The 21,627-nt window shown below is 42.1% G+C and overlaps 1 protein-coding gene across 1 annotated transcript in view; it reads right to left on the reverse strand.

The window, feature by feature from the left end:
- PCP4 (Purkinje cell protein 4) overlaps positions 1 to 21,627 on the reverse strand; it is a 57,209-nt gene that overhangs the window by 20,340 nt on the left and 15,242 nt on the right. The window contains exon 2 of the mRNA XM_058825728.1: positions 15,441 to 15,492. Coding sequence (XP_058681711.1) covers positions 15,441 to 15,492 — 52 coding nt within the window. The remainder of the gene's footprint in view (positions 1 to 15,440; positions 15,493 to 21,627) is intronic.

Below are 21,627 nucleotides of genomic sequence, written 5' to 3' on the forward strand. Positions count from 1 at the left end.
CTATGACTCCAAATTAGAGCGTTAGTCAGGACCCTTCTTTATGGCAAATTAATTTTCTTTACTAATGACCCAGACTGCAAATTTTCCTGGGAAAATAGGAGGGGAAATGAGGCAGTCAGAGGGAGAAGCAGCACTTCACCTGGCTGTGCTGGGAAGACACAAAATGAGAGGCGAGACAGAAGAAATGAGGGAGACAAGAAGAGGAGCAGACAGAGAAGACCTTACTTGTGGAAAAGATGAAAGGCAAACCTGAGGTTTTCTGAAGAAAGCAAGGAAAAAGTGACTTGACCCATCACAGCAGCCTGGCCTGGCAGGAAGGACCAGGAGTTTGGATTCAGCCTGGAGCATCCCCCTCCCACAGCACGCTCACTTGTTGCCTCAACAAGGGCCCTCAGTGGCAGGAAAATATCAACTTGCACAAACCAGAGACGGGTTAGAACTTCAACATTGTGAGTGAATGTCTCTTGGGCCTTGCAAAACCAGCAGAAAGCAGTGCCAGGAGAGCTGTGGCAACGTGCACCACAGAACTGAGAGTTTTCCAGTGCTCACCTCAAGCCGTGCAGCCTCTCCTGGGCAGCAAAAGCAAAACTTTCTTCTTTTTTTTTAAGCAAACCGATCAGATTTTCTCCTGAAACAACTCCCTGATGAGGGCAGAACACCCTGGGGGATTTTTAAACTGCCTGGGCTGGAAGTCCACATTGCTTTTTGTGTTCTGTTCTGTTTTCTGGCACGCTCGGCCAAGCTTATCAAGTGTTTTGTCACATTCAGACAGCATCACTTACAACAAAAGGTATCCCTGACACCAGCAAATGAGGCTGGCAGCTCTGAGCTGCATCACTCACTCTCTCAGCAATTACAATGAAATTAAAAAAAAATAAATCAACTCAGCCTTTTGCCAGAAAAAATAAACTCTGCCAGGCCAGAACCTCCAGAAATCCACAGCACAATGGAAGCAGCTGCTCTCTAACTCAGCTCAGGTTAATTGTTGGTTTCTACTTTGCAAGTTCTGTCAAGAAATTCAGCCCCAAATATTCACCACAGTACTACAGAATCCTGCAGAAAACTCCTTACAGCCACAGAAAATTACTGTGGTGTCCAAAGAGTTGTGGGAGACTCAAAACAAGGGTCAAATTTATGGTAGTTATAAAATCTTTTCATGCCAAGTTTCAAATAAATTTGGGTATATTTATAGTTTGGAGAGGAAAATAGTAACTTCTTAGTGGTCTCACATAGTATCCACTCAAAAATCATGGCAGTTGTGGATGTGCTTATATTTAATTTCATTTAAACTTGAAACAGAACTAAACTGAGTTGGAATTAAAAGCTCACATAAACAATTATGTGGAGAGAAACTACAAAGCACTGGTATCCCTTGATGCAGCTTTCTTCACTGGCTTTTTTTTTTTTTTTTTTTTTTTGTGTCCATCATCTTCTACTGCAAGAAGAAAAAGAACTAATAAAAGGAAAGAAATAAGTATTCTAATTCCAACTCAGGCTGGACTTCAGCCAGTCCACCATGTAATGGCAAAAATGCTAATGTTAGCTGCAGTAATCTTCTTAAGATGATGAATAGAGACCAAGAATCTTCACAACTCTGCTGCATCTGAGAACAGCTTCTAGACTGTGTTGTCCCCAAGGTTTGCCCGTGGCATGGAGAGGAATGGGGGGGAATTGCCAAAATTTACATTTTCTTTTTGATGTTCTTCCACAATGGAATGGTTCTGAGCTGAGGAACCTCTGGAGGATTCCATCTCATGACTTAAATCTTTTGCTTTTTATTTCTGTGGTCACTCCTGTGAAAACCATAAATACTTGTACAAGAATTTTGATGCTTTTCTCTGGCATAGCTGTGGAAAAGCTTCAAAGAGGTCCAGCAGTGAGAGCAGACAATGCCCACCAAGGCTCCCACACCTGGTCCTGCTGGGCAAATGGCACAGGAATACCCACCATTGTTTATGGACCATTCATCTCCAAACTCCTTCCCACTGGGGTCTAGAAAAGCCTTTTCTTTTTCTTTAATTTGACAGAGGAAGGAATTTAAGCCAAAGAAGTTTATCTGAGATGAGACCAAGTGGTGCTGATGGAGAGAATGATTGATTGGCAATGCCAGTGTCTTGCCCTCTGCTGACAGCATCCATCACCCTTTGACAGAAAAGGTCCAAACCTCCACATCTTCCATTTGTCTTCTTACCTTCTTGGCTAAAATGAGCCAGGAATGCTTTTCCCCCCATTTCTCCACATCTTTGCCTGCCAGAGGCAGAGCTCACACGAGAGACACAGATCTCTCACCAGAGACGTGGACTTTTGTTGTGAACAGATTCATTGGAAAGGTCACCAAGAAATTTCTGCCAGTGACAAATTCAGCTGTCTGCTTGATGAATACAACCATTGGTTGAGATTAAAATACACATTTTCTGCTGGTAATTATTTTGCTGGATGCTCCAGGACACCAAACAGCCTTGGATCCAGCTCAGCTCTGTCCCAAAGTCCCTCCCTTGATGGGTTCTGTCCCCTGAGAGGTGAAAGGGAGGAGGTTGTCTGATTCTCACCTGTGCTCTATGAACCTGGATAAGCCAGGATGGGATCTATGTGCTCCCATCATTCCTCAGGATGCAGCTGGAGGTCTGGAATACACACAGCTGTATCCACACCTTCCCTCAAAGTCACCACACCTGATAACCTACGTTCAGCTCTGAAATCAAAGGCCAGAAGAACAATAAATTCTTCAGGCTTAATTAATCTCACCTCTCCCACCCTTCTGTTTGGTTCTACCACACAACAAAGGATGTAGCCCAGAATTTTCTCCACAGTTAATTTCTGTGGCCCAGAATTTGCTCCATGGTTAATTCCAGTAACCCAGAATTTGCTCCCTGGCCAATTCTTGTAATCCAGAATTTTCCCCACACCTAATTCCTGTAGCCCAGAATTTTCTCCACATTTAATTTCTGTAGCCCAGAATTTGCTCCATGGCCAATTCCTGTAATCCAGAATTTGCTCCCTGGCCAATTCCTGTAGCCCAGAATTTTCTCCACAGTTAATTTCTGTAGCCCAGAATTTTCTCCACATTTAATTTCTGTAGCCCAGAATTTGCTCCATGGCCAATTCCTGTAGCATAGAATTTGCTCCATGGCCAATTCCTGTAGCCCAGAATTTCCTGTATCATAGAATTTGCTCCATGGCCAATTCCTGTAGCCCAGAATTTTCCCCACAGCTAATTTCTGTAGCCCAGAATTTGCTCCATAGCCAATTCCTGTAATCCAGAATTTTCCCCACACCCAATTCCTGTAGCCCAGAATTTGCTCCATGCCTAATTCCTGAAGCCCAGAATTTGCTCCACAGTTAATTTCTGTAGCCCAGAATTTGCTCCATGGCCAGTTCCTGTAATCCAGAATTTGCTCAATGGCCAATTCTTGTAATCCAGAATTTTCCCCACACCTAATTCCTGTAGCCCAGAATTTTCTCCACATTTAATTTCTGTAGCCCAGAATTTGCTCCATGGCCAATTCCTGTAATCCAGAATTTGCTCCCTGGCCAATTCCTGTAGCCCAGAATTTTCTCCACAGTTAATTTCTGTAGCCCAGAATTTTCTCCACATGGCCAACTCCTGTAATCTGGAATTTCCCCACAGCTAATTCCTGTATCCCATAACTTGCTCCATGGCCAATTCCTGTAGCCCAGAATTTGCTCCATGGCCAATTCCTGTAGCCCAGAATTTTCCCCACACCCAATTCCTGTAGCCCAGAATTTGCTCCATGCCTAATTCCTGTAGCCCAGAATTTGCTCCACAGTTAATTTCTGTAGCCCAGAATTTGCTCCATGGCCAGTTCCTGTAATCCAGAATTTGCTCCATGGCCAATTCTTGTAATCCAGAATTTTCCCCATAGCTAATTCCTGTAGCCCAGAATTTTCTCCATGGCCAATTCCTGTAGCCCAGAATTTTCTCCACACTTAATTTCTGTAGCCCAGAATTTTCCCCATGCCCAATCCCCGTTTCCTGACAGACACACCTGGGTCAGAAATTCCCTGCAGTGCCTGTGGCCACTATAAACTAAATTTTAAATCTATCAGCATGAGATCTTTAAGTTAGATTAGGAGCTGCAGTGATAGTTACTGTTGGATTAGCACAGGCACAAAATGAATTCCAAAATCCTGCAGGAACGTGTTGTGCTCCTGGCTATTAGCCTGGCTTATAATTAGTTTGTGCTAATGAATATATTTGTACATGTCCATCTTTTATTGGCAGCTTTTACAGGAGTAGTAAATTGGTCACTGTGGAGTGCCAGTGTTTCACTAAAACCTAAGGAATAATTAATGCTTTCTCCACCTAGAGTCAACCAGCAGTCTCAGGGGGTTTTAGGTATAAATTAGAATGAAAGATGAGATACTCAAAATACAGTTAGAGAACTCATTCATCAGTGGTGATTAAATAATGTCACTGTGAGACCCTGGAGAAGTGCTGAGAGCTGATTTCCAGCTCTGGAATACCCACACCATCTCCCAGGAGCTGCCACAGCACCCTGACCTATTTTTTTTTCCACTGTGACTTTCAAAATGCCTTTTCCATATCCGGTGCTATGCAACTTTCTTCTGTTCTTGGAAATTCCTCCTTGGAAAATCTGTATTTTTCTCAGTCTTTCCTATTCCTAACCCACTGCAGGCTGGGGGAAAAATGAACCAATACTAAGAACGATTGGCTAAAGCAAATGTTTCCATCAAATCCAGTATCCCAGCTAACAAAATCCTCAAGCCAGAAAATATTTGGTTTTCACATCCATCTTTCCGCAGATAAAATGGCTGTGAGAGCTGGCACAAGATGGTCAGGATAAGTCAAATCTGAATAAGGATGGTTTGAGATGGATTTAAGGAAAAGATGGATTTAAATACCCTTCTGAGCATCCACTTATCTCCAGAGATAGACAAAAAACTTACATTTATGATGTGTTTTTATTACATTATTTTTCTTATTTTGTAATATTAGTATTACCCACAAATTCCTCAGCCTTGACAGAGCTAAGCAAATTAGAAGCCTAAATCAAATTAAGATCCATGAACACCACGCTCTCCAGAGAGGATCATTCTGATAAACACAAAGAAAATCACCAAAAAATACATTTTCCTCTGTTGAGAACAAAAGGAGCTTTAGGTCTCCCACATGGATGTGCACCCAGACATGAAGAATTTCACCCCAAACTTACAGAGAGAGACAGAAGAACCCAAGACACATGTGGGGCTTTGAGACACCCCTCTCTTCCCTTGCACAGGCAACCTAAACATTTTAAATAAGGTCCTGAAATACTCTGAGCATGGGGACTGAAGGGAAATGTTGTGCTGGTTCCTGATGCAGCATCCACTTCCTTCCTGCTTTTTGTTCTGGCCACCAGTTCAGCACAGGACCACATTTTCATCATGTCTGTAACACTCCTGCTGCTCTAAATTCTGGAGCCTGCTTGCACAAGGGAGCCTGATAACACCAAATTACAAGCTAATTTTGGAGCATCGAGCTAAGTGCCTGAAGACAGCTGTGTGCTACAAATTAAAATCTTAAAAAACTTCAGGAAAAAAAATATGATTAATCATTTACCGATTGCTAACGGAGGACTCTTAAGTAGGAAAGTATTTTCATTCCATTTACAAACCCAAGCCAGAAGAAAACAAAAGCCTGTGGTGTGAAGTAAAGCAGGTCTGTGTACAGTCAAAAAGAAAAGTGATGTTTCCACAACAGTAAATCCTGGTAACCACTGTTGGGCATTGATTGTGTTCCTCTTTCATTTTTCACTTCCACTAAATTAAAAAAAACAGGCTGCTCAGCTATATGCAGCTCTTGTAGCCTTTGAATCATGTGTTGTTAGTGTTGGGGAATGAGGAGAGATGAATTTCCAAGTTGTGCCAGTCAGCCCAGCTCTGTGGATTCCCAAGGTAAAAATTCCAGCTCCCACATCCCAATCCTGACACACCCCAAAGCCACTCTCCATCACATGCAGATTCATTTCAGAGGTAACTTCAGAGGGGTTACCAAGATTTTTGAGGGGCTGGCTTGAGCTGTGTTCTCCCTCTGGGTCAGCACCAAAGCAGAACTAAAAGCTCCTGCTCCCCAAAAACCACATTTTCCAGGCAGTGCACGTTTGTGGAAGGCAGCCAGTGAGGTGCCAGTCAGGGAAAGAAGGCTCCTTCTCCCTGGTGCACAGTCAGGCAGCTCACTGATAATTACAGACTGATTTCCAGAAGAAATATGGCACTTGTCGAAGGCATCATTTCAATTCTGTCTTTCCTCGCTAACACTTGATGGGAACTCCAGCATATTTATGACTCATCCAAAAGGCAAAACCCACCAAAGCATCAGCACAGCTTTATTTGCTTCTGTTTAACTTAATTTTTTCTTCATTTCTAATCACTGATATTTTCTTCCCCCTAATGACCTTGGCTGATTTTCTAGACAGTTTCTCAGAAAGGATCTGGGCTAGTATTGTATTTGTGGGGCAGGAAGGAATGATGAATCTGACTCCATGTTCTTGAAAGCTAATCTATTATTTTATGGTACTATATTATATTAAAGAATACTATACTAAACTATACTAAAGAATACAGAAAGGATACTTACAGAAGGCTAAAAAGATAATAATGGAAACTTTTGACTGTTTCCAGAGCCTGGACACAGCTTGGCACTGATTAGCCATGAAGTAAAAATAATTCACATGAAACCAATGAAACAATCACCTGCTGGATAAACAATCTCCAAACACATTCCAAAGGAACAAAACACAGGAGAAGCTTTATTAAAATCAGATAATTATTGTTTTCCTTTTCTCTGAGGCCTCTCAGCTCCCCAGGAGAAAAACCCTGGGCAAAGGGATTTTTCCAGAAAATGTGAATGCGACAGGCTACCACCTCCTTTCAGGTGTGCAAATTCACAATGAGGCACCTCATGATGATTTCCCTGGGATTCTCCTGATCTCAGTGCTGCAGGAATGCTGCAGTTCTACTGAATTCTACCTCCTGCGAAGGAGCAGACTGTGAGGGACCACATAGAAATATATATAACTCCTGTACGTGTGTTCATCTCTCACATTTTTAGAAATGCAGCCGGATTTTTGGATGCACTGGCTTTGAGAACATCGCATCCACGCAGGCACACAAGGTTCCCAAGCTGTGTGCAGGCACTGTGTGCAAAACAAAGATCCCATAAATTAATCAAGTTGTTCTCCTGGCAAGCTGGAAAGAAAGAGGTGGACCAGGGCAAGAATTGTTATTGTTATCTCTATTTTTAACTACTTGGAAGACTCTCAGTTACTATGGTGGTGAGGACCATATAAGTACCTGGACAGATTCACTGGTAGCATGAGTACTGAGTGAAGATTCTCCTTGTCAAAGGTACCAATTAATAGAAGCTTTATATTTTGAAATAATTTCCCAATGTTTACGTTCTTAAAAAGCAGATTTAAAAAACTGAAATTTTTATTCTATGCTTGTGCTGTACTGCTCCACATTTTTTTTTCCTTCTGGGACTTCTGCATTTAAAAAAAAGACAAGAAACCCAAAAAAAGCAAGAAAAAGCTGCATAATTAACATTATATAGCAACATACTGACAAAATATCCTTCATGTGGATAATTCTATTTTTTTTGTGTGGGAAGATGGACTTATTTGGGAGTTATGAGAGTGGTTATAAATGATACACAAAATGAAAACTTGTGGGGAATTCCAGAGCCAGGGCATGAGCCAGACTACAAGAGCACTGCTGTTAATTGATGAAACTTTTAATACAATCTTTTCTTTTTTTTTTTTTAAGATGCTTCTGCCTAAACTTTTAAAAAATGAAAGCTCCTCATTACCAGATGAGGTGCAGCTGTAATGCAGAGTGCCAAAGCCAACTTGACAGATAACAGAAAAATAAGAACAATATCTACTCTTTCAAAAGTGCTACTTTAGTTTAGATCAGACATTGATTAAACTCCCCCAGAGGCCATTCTGCACAAAACCAGATTGTCACTGCACATGGACAGACACACGTGGGTGTAGGTGAAGTTTCAGTGCAGAAGGTGCCCACATTATCTCAAACACACATAAAAATCATCACTTTAGAAGTTTTGTTGCTGGATTAACACCAAAACTTCCTGATCACAGAATTTTTGTGAACAATCCTTCATCACCCCAAATAAATAAGCACACAGCATCCCTCTGGGGAGGATTCATGCTCATCCCTGGCCTCTAGAAATGGAAATTCACCTAGGAGAGGAAATAAAGTTCATGTATAATTCCCTTCTCTTCCTCTCAGCATCCTCTCCAGGGAAGATCTGTGAGCAATCCCAGATCCTTTTTATTAAAGGCTCAATCTCCCTTTAGCTGAGCCCTGCTGGCTGCTGCAGGGACGGGAGCATTCCTTGATAAACACATCAGGATGGACAGAGATGGTATATTCCTTGATAAACACACCAAGATGGGAAGGGATGGGAATATTCCTTGATGAACACACCAACATGGGCAAAGGATGGAACATTCCTTGATAGACACACCAGGATGGGCAAGGAATTGGAACATTCCTTGATAAACACACCAGGATGGGCAAAGGATGGGAATATTCACTGATAAACACACCAGGATGGGCAAAGGATGGGACATTCCTTGATAAACACACCAGGAGGGACAGGGATGGGAACATTCCCTGATAAACACACCAGGATGGGCAAAGGATGGGACATTCCTTGATAAACACACCAGGATGGGAACATTCCTTGATAAACACACCAGGATGGGAAAAGGATGGGACATTCCTTGATAAACACACCAGGAGGGACAGGGATGGGAACATTCCCTGATAAACACACCAGGATGGGAACATTCCCATATAAACACATCAGGATGGGAACATTCCTTGATAAACACACCAGGATGGGCAAAGGATGGGAATATTCACTGATAAACACACCAGGATGGGCAAAGGATGAGAATGTTCCTTGATAAACAAACCAGGATGGGAAAAGGATGGGACATTCCTTGATAAACACACCAGGATGGGAAAAGGATGGGACATTCCTTGATAAACACACCAGGATGGGAACATTCCTTGATAAACACACCAGGATGGGCAAAGGATGGGACATTCCTTGATAAACACACCAGGATGGGAACATTCCTTGATAAACACACCAGGATGGGAAAAGGATGGGACATTCCTTGATAAACACACCAGGATGGGAACATTCCTTGATAAACACACCAGGAGGGACAGGGATGGGAACATTCCCATATAAACACATCAGGATGGGAACATTCCTTGATAAACACACCACGATGGGCAAGGGATGGGAACATTCCTTGATAAACACACCAGGATGGGCAAAGGATGGGAATATTCACTGATAAACACACCAGGATGGGCAAGGGATGGGACATTCCTTGATAGACACACCAGGATGGGCAAAGGGAGAGAACCAGGCCAAGAGAGGACCTGAGACATCTTTGGTTTGGTTCTGGGCACATTTTATGTGCAGCTGTCCCCAGGAAAACACCCAAACTGAAACTCAGCAGTTTCCTGCAGTGTTTTTGCCATGCCTTGAGATGGGATTCATCTAGAACTGTTCACTTGGGACTTTTTCTCCTCTGATCTAATCCACCCTCAGCTCCAGATCAGTGTTGAGTTCTCACAGGATTTTTACACCTCTCTCTGAGCCTCAGTGATCTGTACATGACCGAACACAACTTATGTAACCATGCTGAGGGTTCAGACACTTTTGCATTTAGGCTCTGTGAAGGTGTTATGGTATTTGGAGGTTGCAGACACGTCTGGGAATGTTGCTGAGGCACAGACTTTTATTTTAAGAGATGTGGGATGAGGTACAACAAATCATTCTCATTACACTTCCCAAATCCCCACTAGTACTGGTTAGACTGGATGAAATAGGGCAGAATTTGGCTGAAAGTAGAATAAGAGACACTGCATTACTGGGAGATCATATCCCTTGAAGCACCACTTAAAAGGCATGAGAGAATTTTAGAACCCCACAGTGAAAAGAGACAACAAGGCAAGCTAATTTCCCGGCCAGCTCTTAACCTATCACCCAGGAAAACTCAATATTAATTACCTTCATCCAATACTCCTCATACTAATTTCTGATTAGTGCTGTGGGGGTGAAATATCAGAGAGCAGCAATTTGAAAGGGTTGGGTGGGGTTTTTTTACATTGATTCAGCAGTTGCTTGCAATACTGAAAATTCATCTCTTGCCACACAAGTGATGTTTTGTGGGAAAGAAAATACAGGAGCATTGCAATGCAGCAGTTCAGGCTCTGTCCTTTCCTTGGACTAAAAAAAAAGTGACCTCTAGGTCCGGGAAGATACAGCAAACCATGTTCCATGAGGTCTTCTGAATATTTATCCAAATTACCCTCATGTGTTCCCCTCCCTCCTCAGAATCGTTTTTTCCACCAGTAAGTTTATTTGTAGGGCTGTTCCCAAAAACAGCACATTTTTTTATGCAGTCATTGGAGAATATTAGTGGAAAATTAATTTTGAGTTCTTAAAGAGATATTTATATTAGCCCATACTACAATAATGATCCTGGCCTCTAGCCAGGAATTGAAGCTCTATTAAGCAAAGCACTCTACATAAATAACTAAGAAGTTCAGTATTCACTCTGTCAGATCTGGGGAGATTTTTTTTATTATTATTCCTGAGTGCAGTGAGCAGAATTTCCCAAATTTCTTGAGTAGAGGGAGTGGGTGAATGGATTGTTGATAACACTTCAAGATGCCCAGGAATACTAGAGAATTCTCCCTCACAGAATTGGTTTGCAATTACTTTCCCTTCCCCTAATGTTTTCTAGAAGCATTCAGACTGAAGAGACTCCACTTTAGATGTAAAATATAAGAATTTACTTCATTAAATCTGCTGTATCTTCATCTTGTATGAAGAAGCAACCCATTGGACAGGATGAAACACAGAATATTTATTCATGTATAATTTTCTGAATGCCCTAAAGCAGAGCTCATACACTGACAAGTGTTTGGGCATGAGAAGAAACTGAAAATACAACTGACCATCTTGCTGTGATTGGATTAATCCACCATGACATCTCAGTTCATGCAAAACCTACTCATTTTCATTTCACTCAGAGCCAGGAAGGCACAGAATTCATCCCATGAAAACACTCACTGTTATCATAAATATTCATGTTACTGAATGATAAATCTCATCTTCCAAGAAAAAAATATTAATACCAATTAATAATCACATGCTTTATGTAGTTTGAGAAGAAAGGGCGAGATCTATTAATAGGAAAAAGAGCGATTCTAAATTTGAAGACAGAAATAATTGCTTCTGATGCAATTGTTTCCCTGGCAGTTGTGCTGGGCTATTAAAGAGTAGATTGCATGAGAGCAACTTGCAAATTACACCACAAGAAAAAAAAAAAAAAACACAGAGCAATGTGAAACAGAACAAGAAGTGACAAGTGTTAACCTACAAAGGAACTTTGTGACATTGCCAAGGTCAAAGAGAAGAATCACTTATTCACTAAGAATAGTCAAGGGGGAACATTCTGTTTCCATATTTGTATTTGCATCTGCAAATATGATTGTCCCAGCTAATCAAACCAGGTGAGCATAAAAGAAATTACAGCTTCTTGTCCCACACTGAGCTGTGTGGGAACAGTAATGCTGTCTTCCCTTTGGATTTTCCACCACAGAGAACAGCATTATGGAACAGGGTTACAAGTTACATTTGCAGTTTCACAAACAAGCATCTCCTGGGTTTCAGCTACACTGAGGTCCTTCAAGGTCCCAGAGAGGTTATGGGCTCAACATAGGGCCCAGATTATTAAACTTGTTCACCAATGACATGGATGAAGGGGCAGAAGGCTCCTCAGCAAGTTTGATGATGACACAGAGCTTGGGGTGATGACACAGAGCTTGGAGGAGCAGCTGGTGCCCCCAAGGGCTGTGCAGCCCTTCAGGGGTACTGTGACAGGCTGGAGAGATGGGCAGAGAACTGTCTGAAACTCAACCAGGGCTAATACAGGACCCTGCAACTGGGAATAAATAACTCCAGGCACCAGCACAGCCTGGGGCTGACCTGCTGGAGAGGGATGGGAGTCCTGAGGGACACCGAGCTGTCCCTGGGCCAGCAGAGTGCCCTGGGGTCATTGGGATGGGCACTGCCAGCAGGTCAGGGCTGACCCTGCCCCCGTGCCCAGCCCTGGGGGCACCTCTGGCTGCTGTGCCCAGCTCTGGCTCCTCAGCACAGCAGGGCCAGGAGCTCCTGGAGCTGAGCAAGGGCCTGGAGCAGCTCCGTGCCCAGGAAAGGCTGAGGGAGCTGGGGCTGCTCAGCCTGGAGAGGAGCCCCAGGGAGAGAGAGGGGCTGAGCCCTGCCTGGGCCTGCCTGGCCCTGTGTCTGTCCCTGGCTATCCCTGTGTCTGTCCTTGGCTGTCCCGGTGTCTGTCCCTGTGTCCGTCTCTGCCTGTCCCTGTGTCTGTCCCTGGCTGTCCCTGTGTCTGTCCCTGTGTGCAGAGCTCAGAGCAGGCCCAGGCTCTGCTCCAGGCCCAGCAATGGCCCCAGAGCCACGGGCAGGGCCTGAGCCCAGCAATTCCCCTCACAGGAGGCACAACTTCTGCCCTGGGCAGTGCCCAGCCCTGAGCAGAGACCAGAGGGGCTCTGGGGGCTCCTCCTGGGGACATTCCAGAGCCACCTGGACCCAGCCCTGTGCCCTGTGCTCTGGGATGGCCCTGCTGGCGCAGGGAGGTGGCACCAGCTGTCCCCTGTGGTCCCTGCCATCCTCAGCCACCCTTGTGTGCAGCAGAGCAGTCCCTGCTGCTGAAGGGAGGTTTGCTAAGAGCTGCTGTGGGGGTAGGAACTAAACACAATTAAGGATAGACTGTCCCTGTCCAAGGAAGGTCAAACAAGAACATGCATTTGTGCCTACCCAAACCACCCCTGCTATAAAAGGAATCCTCAGAGCCTGCATTTCCCTGAGCGCTGCACGGTGACAGCAAGGCCATACATGTCTCAAAGAGGGACACTGCTGATTGCCATGGTCATTATTTCATTTTCTTCAGCTTCGACCTAACCTAGAGGCAAACCCAAAATTCATTTTCTGCTGCAATGCATGAAGAAAGCTCAACCCCAGAGAGTCTCACTGTGTGAACCAAACCCTGAGAAAAGCCAAGCATCTCTGCTTGTTGTCTGAGCCAGTTTTCAGCAGCTTTTCCTGATCTGTAAACAAGAGAAAAGACAGCAACCAGACCAGTTTGCCTTTGCAAACATTGTCAAAGCATGACTTTTCCTTTTTTTTCCTTTCTTTGTATAGGATGAAAGAGGTTTTTTTGTTTCTCCTCCTTCCATCCTTTTCAACAAGAGGGAAACAAAAGGGAAAGTTTCCTTTTGACAGGGAAACAAACACTTTAAAGAAAAGGCTAATAACATTTAAGACATGGACATATTGCAGACTTCTGGCCAGAAAAACGTGGAACAGAGGATTTATATTGTCTGTGTAGGTTTCCAGCACACCCCAATTTTCAGAGCAATAAATCACTGCTTGATTTTGAACCACACAGAGCTAATAAGGACAAAGAATTACACGTTTCTGCTTCTTTGATTTAGCATTCAATCTCAGGTTCAAAGTTCTGATTCTGCTTTATTTTTATGCAAGCATGTGGGCTGGGGAGATCAGAGGACTCTATTCCATCTCCCCTGCTGCTCCTGTGTTTTATGTAGGTGACAGCTTTTCTGCTATAATTTCATTACAAAAAATAATTGGTATCTATTTACCCAAGATTAACTATGCATCTGTCTGTGTATGCTATACCTAAAATTATGCTACAACCAGAACCATATATATTTTTGAATTAATGATGCAGCCCTTGCTCACTCAAAATCCCCACTAAGAAAAAAAAATTGCTTTTAAAAAGGCTGCAGAATCAGTAAATCTAAGCTGTACTTGACAACAGGACAATTTTATTCAGGAAGAAATTTTTATTTGGGAAAGAAATTCAAGGCAAATGAGCTGAGTTCATAATGTGCTCAAACAGAAAAGAGAAAAACATGCTCCCCATGCTGCCCGAATGGCTGACATAATTTTGCTTGCTTTCCTTCCCTGTTAACTTGAAAATGCAAATTGCTTTGCTGTCAGGGTACATTTGTTCCCACTAATTCAAGACATTATAACAAGCCAAAATATTTATTTGTTGGGTTTTTTTTTTCCACTCCAATTTGTGTTTTATCATAGTGGGAGCATCATCTATGGATTTCATTTAGTGAAACATTATGCAAACAGCCCTTATGGGAAAGTCACCTCCCTGTACTAGGAAAACCATCCATAAAGAAGGATCTTAATGCTTTAGGATGTGTTCCCTCAAAGGGCCCAGAAATTCTAATCTGACCAACACTTAAAAGGTCAAAACACATCCAAGATAACTGCTCAAATGACCCATTGGAAAAGCCTTTTCAGAGAAGGACTTGGATCTTTCCTGCTTTTCAGGGCATGGGATGGACAATTCTTTTAATTAGAACTGGATGAGCAAACAGAAGCAGAGAGCATATTTTATAGTTCAATCCTCTTTCTGATGCTGCTTCTTTTTCAGCTGAGTGTATTAAAAAAATTAAATATTTTAAAATATTTTCCTTTGAAAAATGCTTCTGATGGTAACCAGCTTTTAATCAATTATCACTTGTGTGTAAAGCATTTCTGCTCCTGTAAGAAATAAAACGAGATTTCAGCTAATAAAACCCCAAGCAATTACTGTTTTCCTGAAAATTCCATTTTGCCTTCTTCTAGGGGAAAAAAAAAAAAACTTTATTAATTAGAATTGTTTGTGCCACTTAAAGGGCTGACCCTGGTCTCTGCCAGCCCCTTTGTTAAGGTCTGAAAAAGCCCCATGAGTCACCCCTTGGAGGAGTGGAGATGAGTCCAGACTCACTCCAGTGATGAAATTTGCCATCTGGTCCTTCCATGAGAGCTGCTCCATCCATAGCTTCTCTCTAGCAACACCAAATGAGCTCTAAACAAGTGAATTTTAACTTTGGTGTCTTAATACTGGGCCTAAAGTTAGGCAGGATTCATCAGACTACAGAAATTCTATGAGAAAATCCTTTGAAATTTTATTTCTCTTCACCTTTCTCATTCATGGAGCAGCTCATAATACCCCACCTTGTTTTTTGGTGTTTCACACATATTTAATCTTGTTTTAGCCCCACTTGTGTCTGCTCTGACTTCTGTGAAGTCCTTTGGTTTACCACAGTACACACTCAGGAAAGAGACTCCACTTTAGCAAAGGGTTTAAACGTGCAAATAAAAAGAAAACAAACCCACTGAAGCCCTTCCAGCTTCTCAAACACAATCAAAAGATAACTTATGACACCAAAGCCTTCACTACAGACATCTGAGACTACAGTTAAATGAATTTTGGCTCCCTTTTACTCATCATTCTCCATCCAGAAATAAAGACAACCCTTACCATTCTCACCAGACGTCTTGTCTTTCCCATTTGTAGCCCCGGTTCCTTGTCTCTGTTAAAGGAGACAAAAAAACACAAAACAAGAGGTTAGAACACACTTGGACATGCATTTCCCCTTGGAATTCCTGGCAATTACAGCCTGATTTCTCCTCCATACACTGGATCATCCATTCACCCTCAAGCAAAGCTGCTTTGAGACACTGCCAGTGAACCAGGAATGCTTAGTTCCATTTCAAGGCTGGACTCTGGGATCCTGGAGTTCTTTTCCAATATAAAAATCTCAAATTTAGGTCCAGCTGCATCACTGCTGGTGCCCCTGGATGTAATTTGCACCATGAGTGATATATTTGTGTGCAATCAGGTTCCCAGCAGTACAAGGGTAGGAGATTCTCTGCAGCATTTCATTTCTTCAGCTCCTTGCTGTGCCTCCCCTTCCATGACTCAGGAGGGCTACAGGGAAGTCGTGAGGTTTTGCAGGGACAAAATTATAAGGGTCAAAGCCAGCCTGAAGTTAATTTGGACAATGCCATAAAAAAGACACAACAACAATGTTCCCTAGAAATACACTAGCAACAGAAGGAGGGCTAAGGAGAATCTCCAGATCTCATTTTGGCTAGAAGATTCAGTTTCAAGAGAAGATGGAATTTCCCACTTTAACTTTGTCCAAAGAATAGCCTCCTGAATTTCCATGAAAAATAACTGATTTAGATCACTCTGCTAAGTGACAGATGGCAAAATCCATATTTCCACCAGGGCAGTGGAAATATTCACAGTGGCTGAGTACCAGAGTGGTTACAAGAGTAGGAACTTCCCAGTTTAGGAGTGGTCATTCTGTGAAAATTATTCCCCAGAGAAAGCACCTCAAGGTGGATTAAAGTACTTAAAGGGTATGGCAAAACTAATATTTCTTATGCAAAATTATTCATGCTTGTGTGTGTTACTGAAATAGAACTAAAGAAACTAAAGTCCTTTAGGGTTGTACATGTAAAAATCTGGGAATATTAAACTCAGAGAATAATCCAGCTGCACTCAGCCATCAGAGGCAGCACATCCTCAAGCACCAGGGAAGTGAACAGGTACAGCAGCACTGCAAACCAAATGGTTTTTATCAGTATCTGGACAGTCATGTGGATTCTGCCAAGAAAATTCATACAGCCATACTTATCTGAAGGCATTTTCTCTAAAATTTCTCGTTAAAATCTTCCCTGTGATGGTTTCTGTCTTTTGCCTTTCCAAGCAGTATTTCCAAAGTATTTTTGGTATATAATGGACCTAATAATGAGGTTAGGACAAAACCTTCATGTGTACTCTTAGCTCTGACATGGAAAATGGAAATATATTTGTTTTCTCCCTGGAGCCTCTGAGCCAAGACAAAAACTTGGCCAATAACAGAGAATGGGATTCTGAAGGGATAAACACCTTTGACAAAAGCCTAAGTTACCAACAGCCAGAAATCAATACATGCACCCAACAGCCAGTTTTGCTTTGTGCCTTTATTTAAAGTCTGGTTAACAATTCCATTTTTCAACCCTAAACTGCACTTTAAAGAAGATTTTAATATTCATTTACAAAATACTTTACTTTTCCTATCAATAAAATGATACCTATATTCCTTTTTCTTCCCCTGTATATTTTTAAATGCTTTTCCAAGTTGTCTTATTTCCTGAGCATTTCAGGCTGTGCTACTTAAGTTTTATGAAAGCTTCTCTTTCCTCCCTAGGCTATACCTGTCAGGTTCAGTCTGCTTATGATGGAGTGCTGGAATGTGGATTCACACATTTATTTTGTGTCCTGAGATTTCCCCTCAGGGAAAGCAGAATGTTGTCAAAGAAAAAGAATAAAAATTTGGGTTTGGTAAATTAAGGTTTTTCTATTCATAGGTCATGGTATTTTTCTTTAAGTCTGAAATCAGTTGCAATATTCTGCAGCCATTTGTTTGATTGGTGACCACTGAACTTGTACAGAAAGAAACCTGAAAGTGTGCCAAGGCAGCTTCTGAGAGCTTTTCCTTTGGTTATAGATGTATTTTGATCTATAAGCCCTGTGCTGTCTTCCAAGTGACTGCAATGGATTTGAAAGTCAGAATCAGCTGCTCATTAACAAGGCACTGAAAGTCAGGAAAAAGCCAGATACAATGGGATCATCCTCTGCAAAGCCTTTAGTCTGTTATTTCAATACGTTCAGTGGACCTACTTTTCAAAACAATTTCAAGGTGTTGGTATTATTAGCAGCTGGAGTTTCTTTTTTCTTCCATCACCTTTCATGGTGCTACTGCAGGTTGCAGAACAAAGCTGAGGTTTTTAACGTGGTTCAGAGCAAAAGGGGACTAAACACGAGGAGGAGTTACTGGGGGTATTTTCAAGAAGCAATGGATGAAATGCTGGGATAGCAGATATTGTCCATAGATAAAATTAAAATCACTGAAATAGAAGAAAAGCAATAATTTCTGGGATCTGATAGGCTGAACAGCCCCAGCTCCCTCAGCCTTTTCTCCCAACAGAGGATTCCCATCCCCTATAACTTGCAGCCTGCTCCCTTCCTTCAGAGACTGCTGCTGGAATTCCACAGCATCTTTAAAGGCAAGCACCAGGACAGAAACATGGAATAAACTTTCCACCAGCATCAAAGAAACATCAGAGCTGAAATGAACACGAGTGCAGACCTGTAATGATTTTACAGTAAAACATGATAAACAGTTTTGCTGCTATGTTGTGTAGGAGGAAACAAAGTTTATGACTGCTTCGGGCTATATTAATTTTTAACTCAGTGGTTTTACAAAACACTAAAGACACATAATTAAAAATGTCTCCAAAAATCAAAGTGACTCCCAATTTGTCAGCAGAGGAAGTTCAAAAGACTTCTGCCATATGCTCCAAATCCCAGTAAGAAAAGAACAGGTTTGCTTTCCTGTTCAACTCTCAGAGGCCAGTTAATGTGGTATGAAAATCTGTACTAAATTAGTCCCCAAGGCGAGCAAACTGAGGTCAAAAGTGAACTTTGAGCCACGAGGACATTCCAAGAAGAATGTTAAATTACTGCAGCAGCTTTTTGACTCATTCTTCTAGCCCCTGCTGTACCCCCAAGCCTAATTTTTGCCTTTAATCTTACATTCTGTTCTCGTCTTGAAATAGCCTGACCTTTTCAGCGATGCTTTTAATTAGCACCTCAGTGTTAGGGATTGCAGCCAGGTGTTGATTAGAGAATTTTTGGGGGCAGAAGGGTTGTTTGTTTTATGGTGAGCCACAGAAAAGTCCAAAATCAGGGATATGAAACTGCCAGAACGTTCTGACAAATGGGCTCTTCCAGATAATAACATCACGTCGATGCTTCGCCTCAGTGCAGGGTCAACAAGGGACAAAAGGCTGAATCCCAGCAAAGCAGTGGCTGCAGATTTTCAACAAGATGTGCTTCTACATAAAAGAATGGAAAAAAAAGATCCAAGAGTGGAGTTAAAAGAATAGAAGTAGGTGGAAAGACAGCAGAAAAAGCGTAGACTGAGAGGGGTGACATATATGAAATGTTATTTGGGATGTTCTGCATTGGCAAGGGGAGCAGCAGGGAAATTTGTGCATGTCCTAAGCTTTTCCTAAGCTTTGTTTTGATACTCTGAGGTGTGACAAAAGGAAATACACAACACAAAAAAGCTGTGGCTTTGCCAGCACTGTGCCAAGCAAGCCTTTCCTCTGCATCATCACCCATTCCCCATACAGAAATGTCTCTTTAAGAAACATAAATTGAATCCAACTAAACTATTTCATAAGGAGCTTATTTTTTAATAGTATTCTGCTTTAATTAAAAAAACCTCAGCTGTTATAGCCTTAATGTGAAAAAAGTACTGAAAAAATAAATTTCAAAGATTTATGGAGTTTATGATCTTTCTGCAATAAAAATGTCACTGAAAATATCTGCTTAGGGACTTGTGGTGTTTTTCAAGGAAGGAAAGCTTCCCAATCACAGCAGAATGATCAGGAGATACATCAGAATCTAAATGAAAATCCAGAATTTAAGCAGGAACAAGAAGCAAACAGTGTGACCTGAGATGAGTGGCTACACTGCAGAATTTGGGATTTCAATATGATTATTTAGGGTAAGTTCTCCTTTACTGGAGATTTCTGTGTCAATACCTCTTTCTAACGTCATGGACCAACCTGAAACTGTGGCACTCAGCATTTCACACCCTGAAGTGTGAAAAGCATTACTCTTAGCCACAACACAGTAATAATTTGGTTTAGAAATGGATGAAGTAAATCACAATGCTTAAAAATAAAAATTAAGAGCAGGGAAAATTATGTTGCTGTGACAAAAAGATTTTGGTTGCTGAAGCTGCAAAGGATTCCAGTAATGGGACTAGAATTTTAGCACCACTAAAAAGTATTTTTTGGAATTATATATCAGAAAGCATGGAAATGAACAGCTGGGAGAGATAAAGCACCCTGCTGGAGAGCCAGGCACAACTTCTATCATTTCAATCATTTCCTTCTAATTATTTCTTCCCCAAACTGGTCTGCAGCACAGACAGATGGCAAATCCCAAACCAGCTCAGTGACGTACAGGTTCACTCACATCACTCACCTACAGAACATCTGCAGCCAGAGCTGAAGAACCCCTGACAGGAGCTGGGATGGAGCAATAAAAATTGCACAAGACATTTCACAAATAAACCTTCCTCACTCGTCTACTTGTGCCTCCTTTACAAGTTCTTCTACTCTTCCACACATTTTTATAGATGTGGGACTAAATATTTATGAGATGGAAGTGTCCTTCAAAGGCCACATTTAAGGGAATTGCAGAGGCACAGAACACCCAGCCAAGATTTGGTTGGAATGATGGATAAATCTGATAATTATTCTGTTACTTCTGTCTTACACATCATTGTGAGAAACCACAGACTGCATTTCCCGAGCAGCCTGACAGAAAGAAAAATTATTTATCAATTTATACTTGCTCACCTCTGTATCCCCTGCTCCCTGCATGTTTCTCTACTCCACGGCAGTTTTCCACAGCCAGTGTTCTGTCTGTTTTGCTTTGCCAGGGCAGCACAATGTTGCCAGAGCAAGAACACCAAAATCCATCTTTCCATACTGGCTGTCAAAGCTAAATGATCCCTGGCACTCTGACAACTCCTGTAATTATCCTCATGGGTCAGACAGTTTTCTACTTGACTGGGCTCCTGATTGTCCCTGATTTTATTAAGGCTTTCCTACAGCTATTTTAATAAATTAAAACCACACAGGTGGGCTGAGAGGAGCCGATGGGATTCTAACTGCAGTGGCTTCAAGCTGACAGAGGGACAGTGGATTTTTGGGACTTTTTTAGTGACTGAAGGGACATGGTTATGCACACTGTCATCCTGGAAAGCACAGTATTATCTGTCCAAAATTAACAAGCCTCTGATAACTAAAAATGGTGTTTGCAGTGTGGCCATTGCTGATGTGGAACACACATTTTTATTTACATGGCTACACAAAATGCACACAGAGTGCTTAATCACAGAGATGCTCATAGGCTTAGGGCATTGATTCAATTTAGGAGGTGTCATTTGTTCATTTTTGTCCAGACAGAACTTCTGGCTTGAGGTAAATGCTCAGAGTGTACACTGAGAGCAGGAGGTCCTTCAGAGCTGAACACACTTGGAACCGTGGAATGGTTTGGGTTGGAAAGGACCTTAAAAATCACCCAGTGCCACCCCTGCCATGGCAGGGACACCTCCCAGTGTGCCAGGCTGCTCCAGCCCCAGTGTCCAACCTGGCCTTGGGCACTGCCAGGGATCCAGGGGTGGAATTCCATCCCAGCCCTGCCCACCTGCCAGGGAACAATTCCTCATTGCCAAGATCCCACCCAGCCCTGCCCTCTGGCACTGGGAGCCATTCCCTGTCACTGTCATATTTTCTGGAAAAATCCCCTTGCCCAGGATTTCTTCTCCTGGGAAGATGAGAAGCCTCAGAGAAAAAACAATATTGTCTTATTTGCTTCTCCCTGTTTTGCTGCTTTGGAATGTGGCTGGAGATTATTTACCAACAGGTTTGATCGGTTCCATGTGAATTGTTTTTACTTCATGACCAATCACCATCAGCTGTGAGGAGTCAGTCACGAATTTTTCATTATCATTCTTGTTAAGCCTTCTGTCTGTGTCCTTTCTCTTTCTTTAATATAGTTTTAGTATAGTATTAATATAATATAATATAAT

The sequence above is a fragment of the Ammospiza caudacuta genome, chromosome 2, assembly GCF_027887145.1.
Source record: "Ammospiza caudacuta isolate bAmmCau1 chromosome 2, bAmmCau1.pri, whole genome shotgun sequence".
Taxonomy (NCBI): domain Eukaryota; kingdom Metazoa; phylum Chordata; class Aves; order Passeriformes; family Passerellidae; genus Ammospiza; species Ammospiza caudacuta.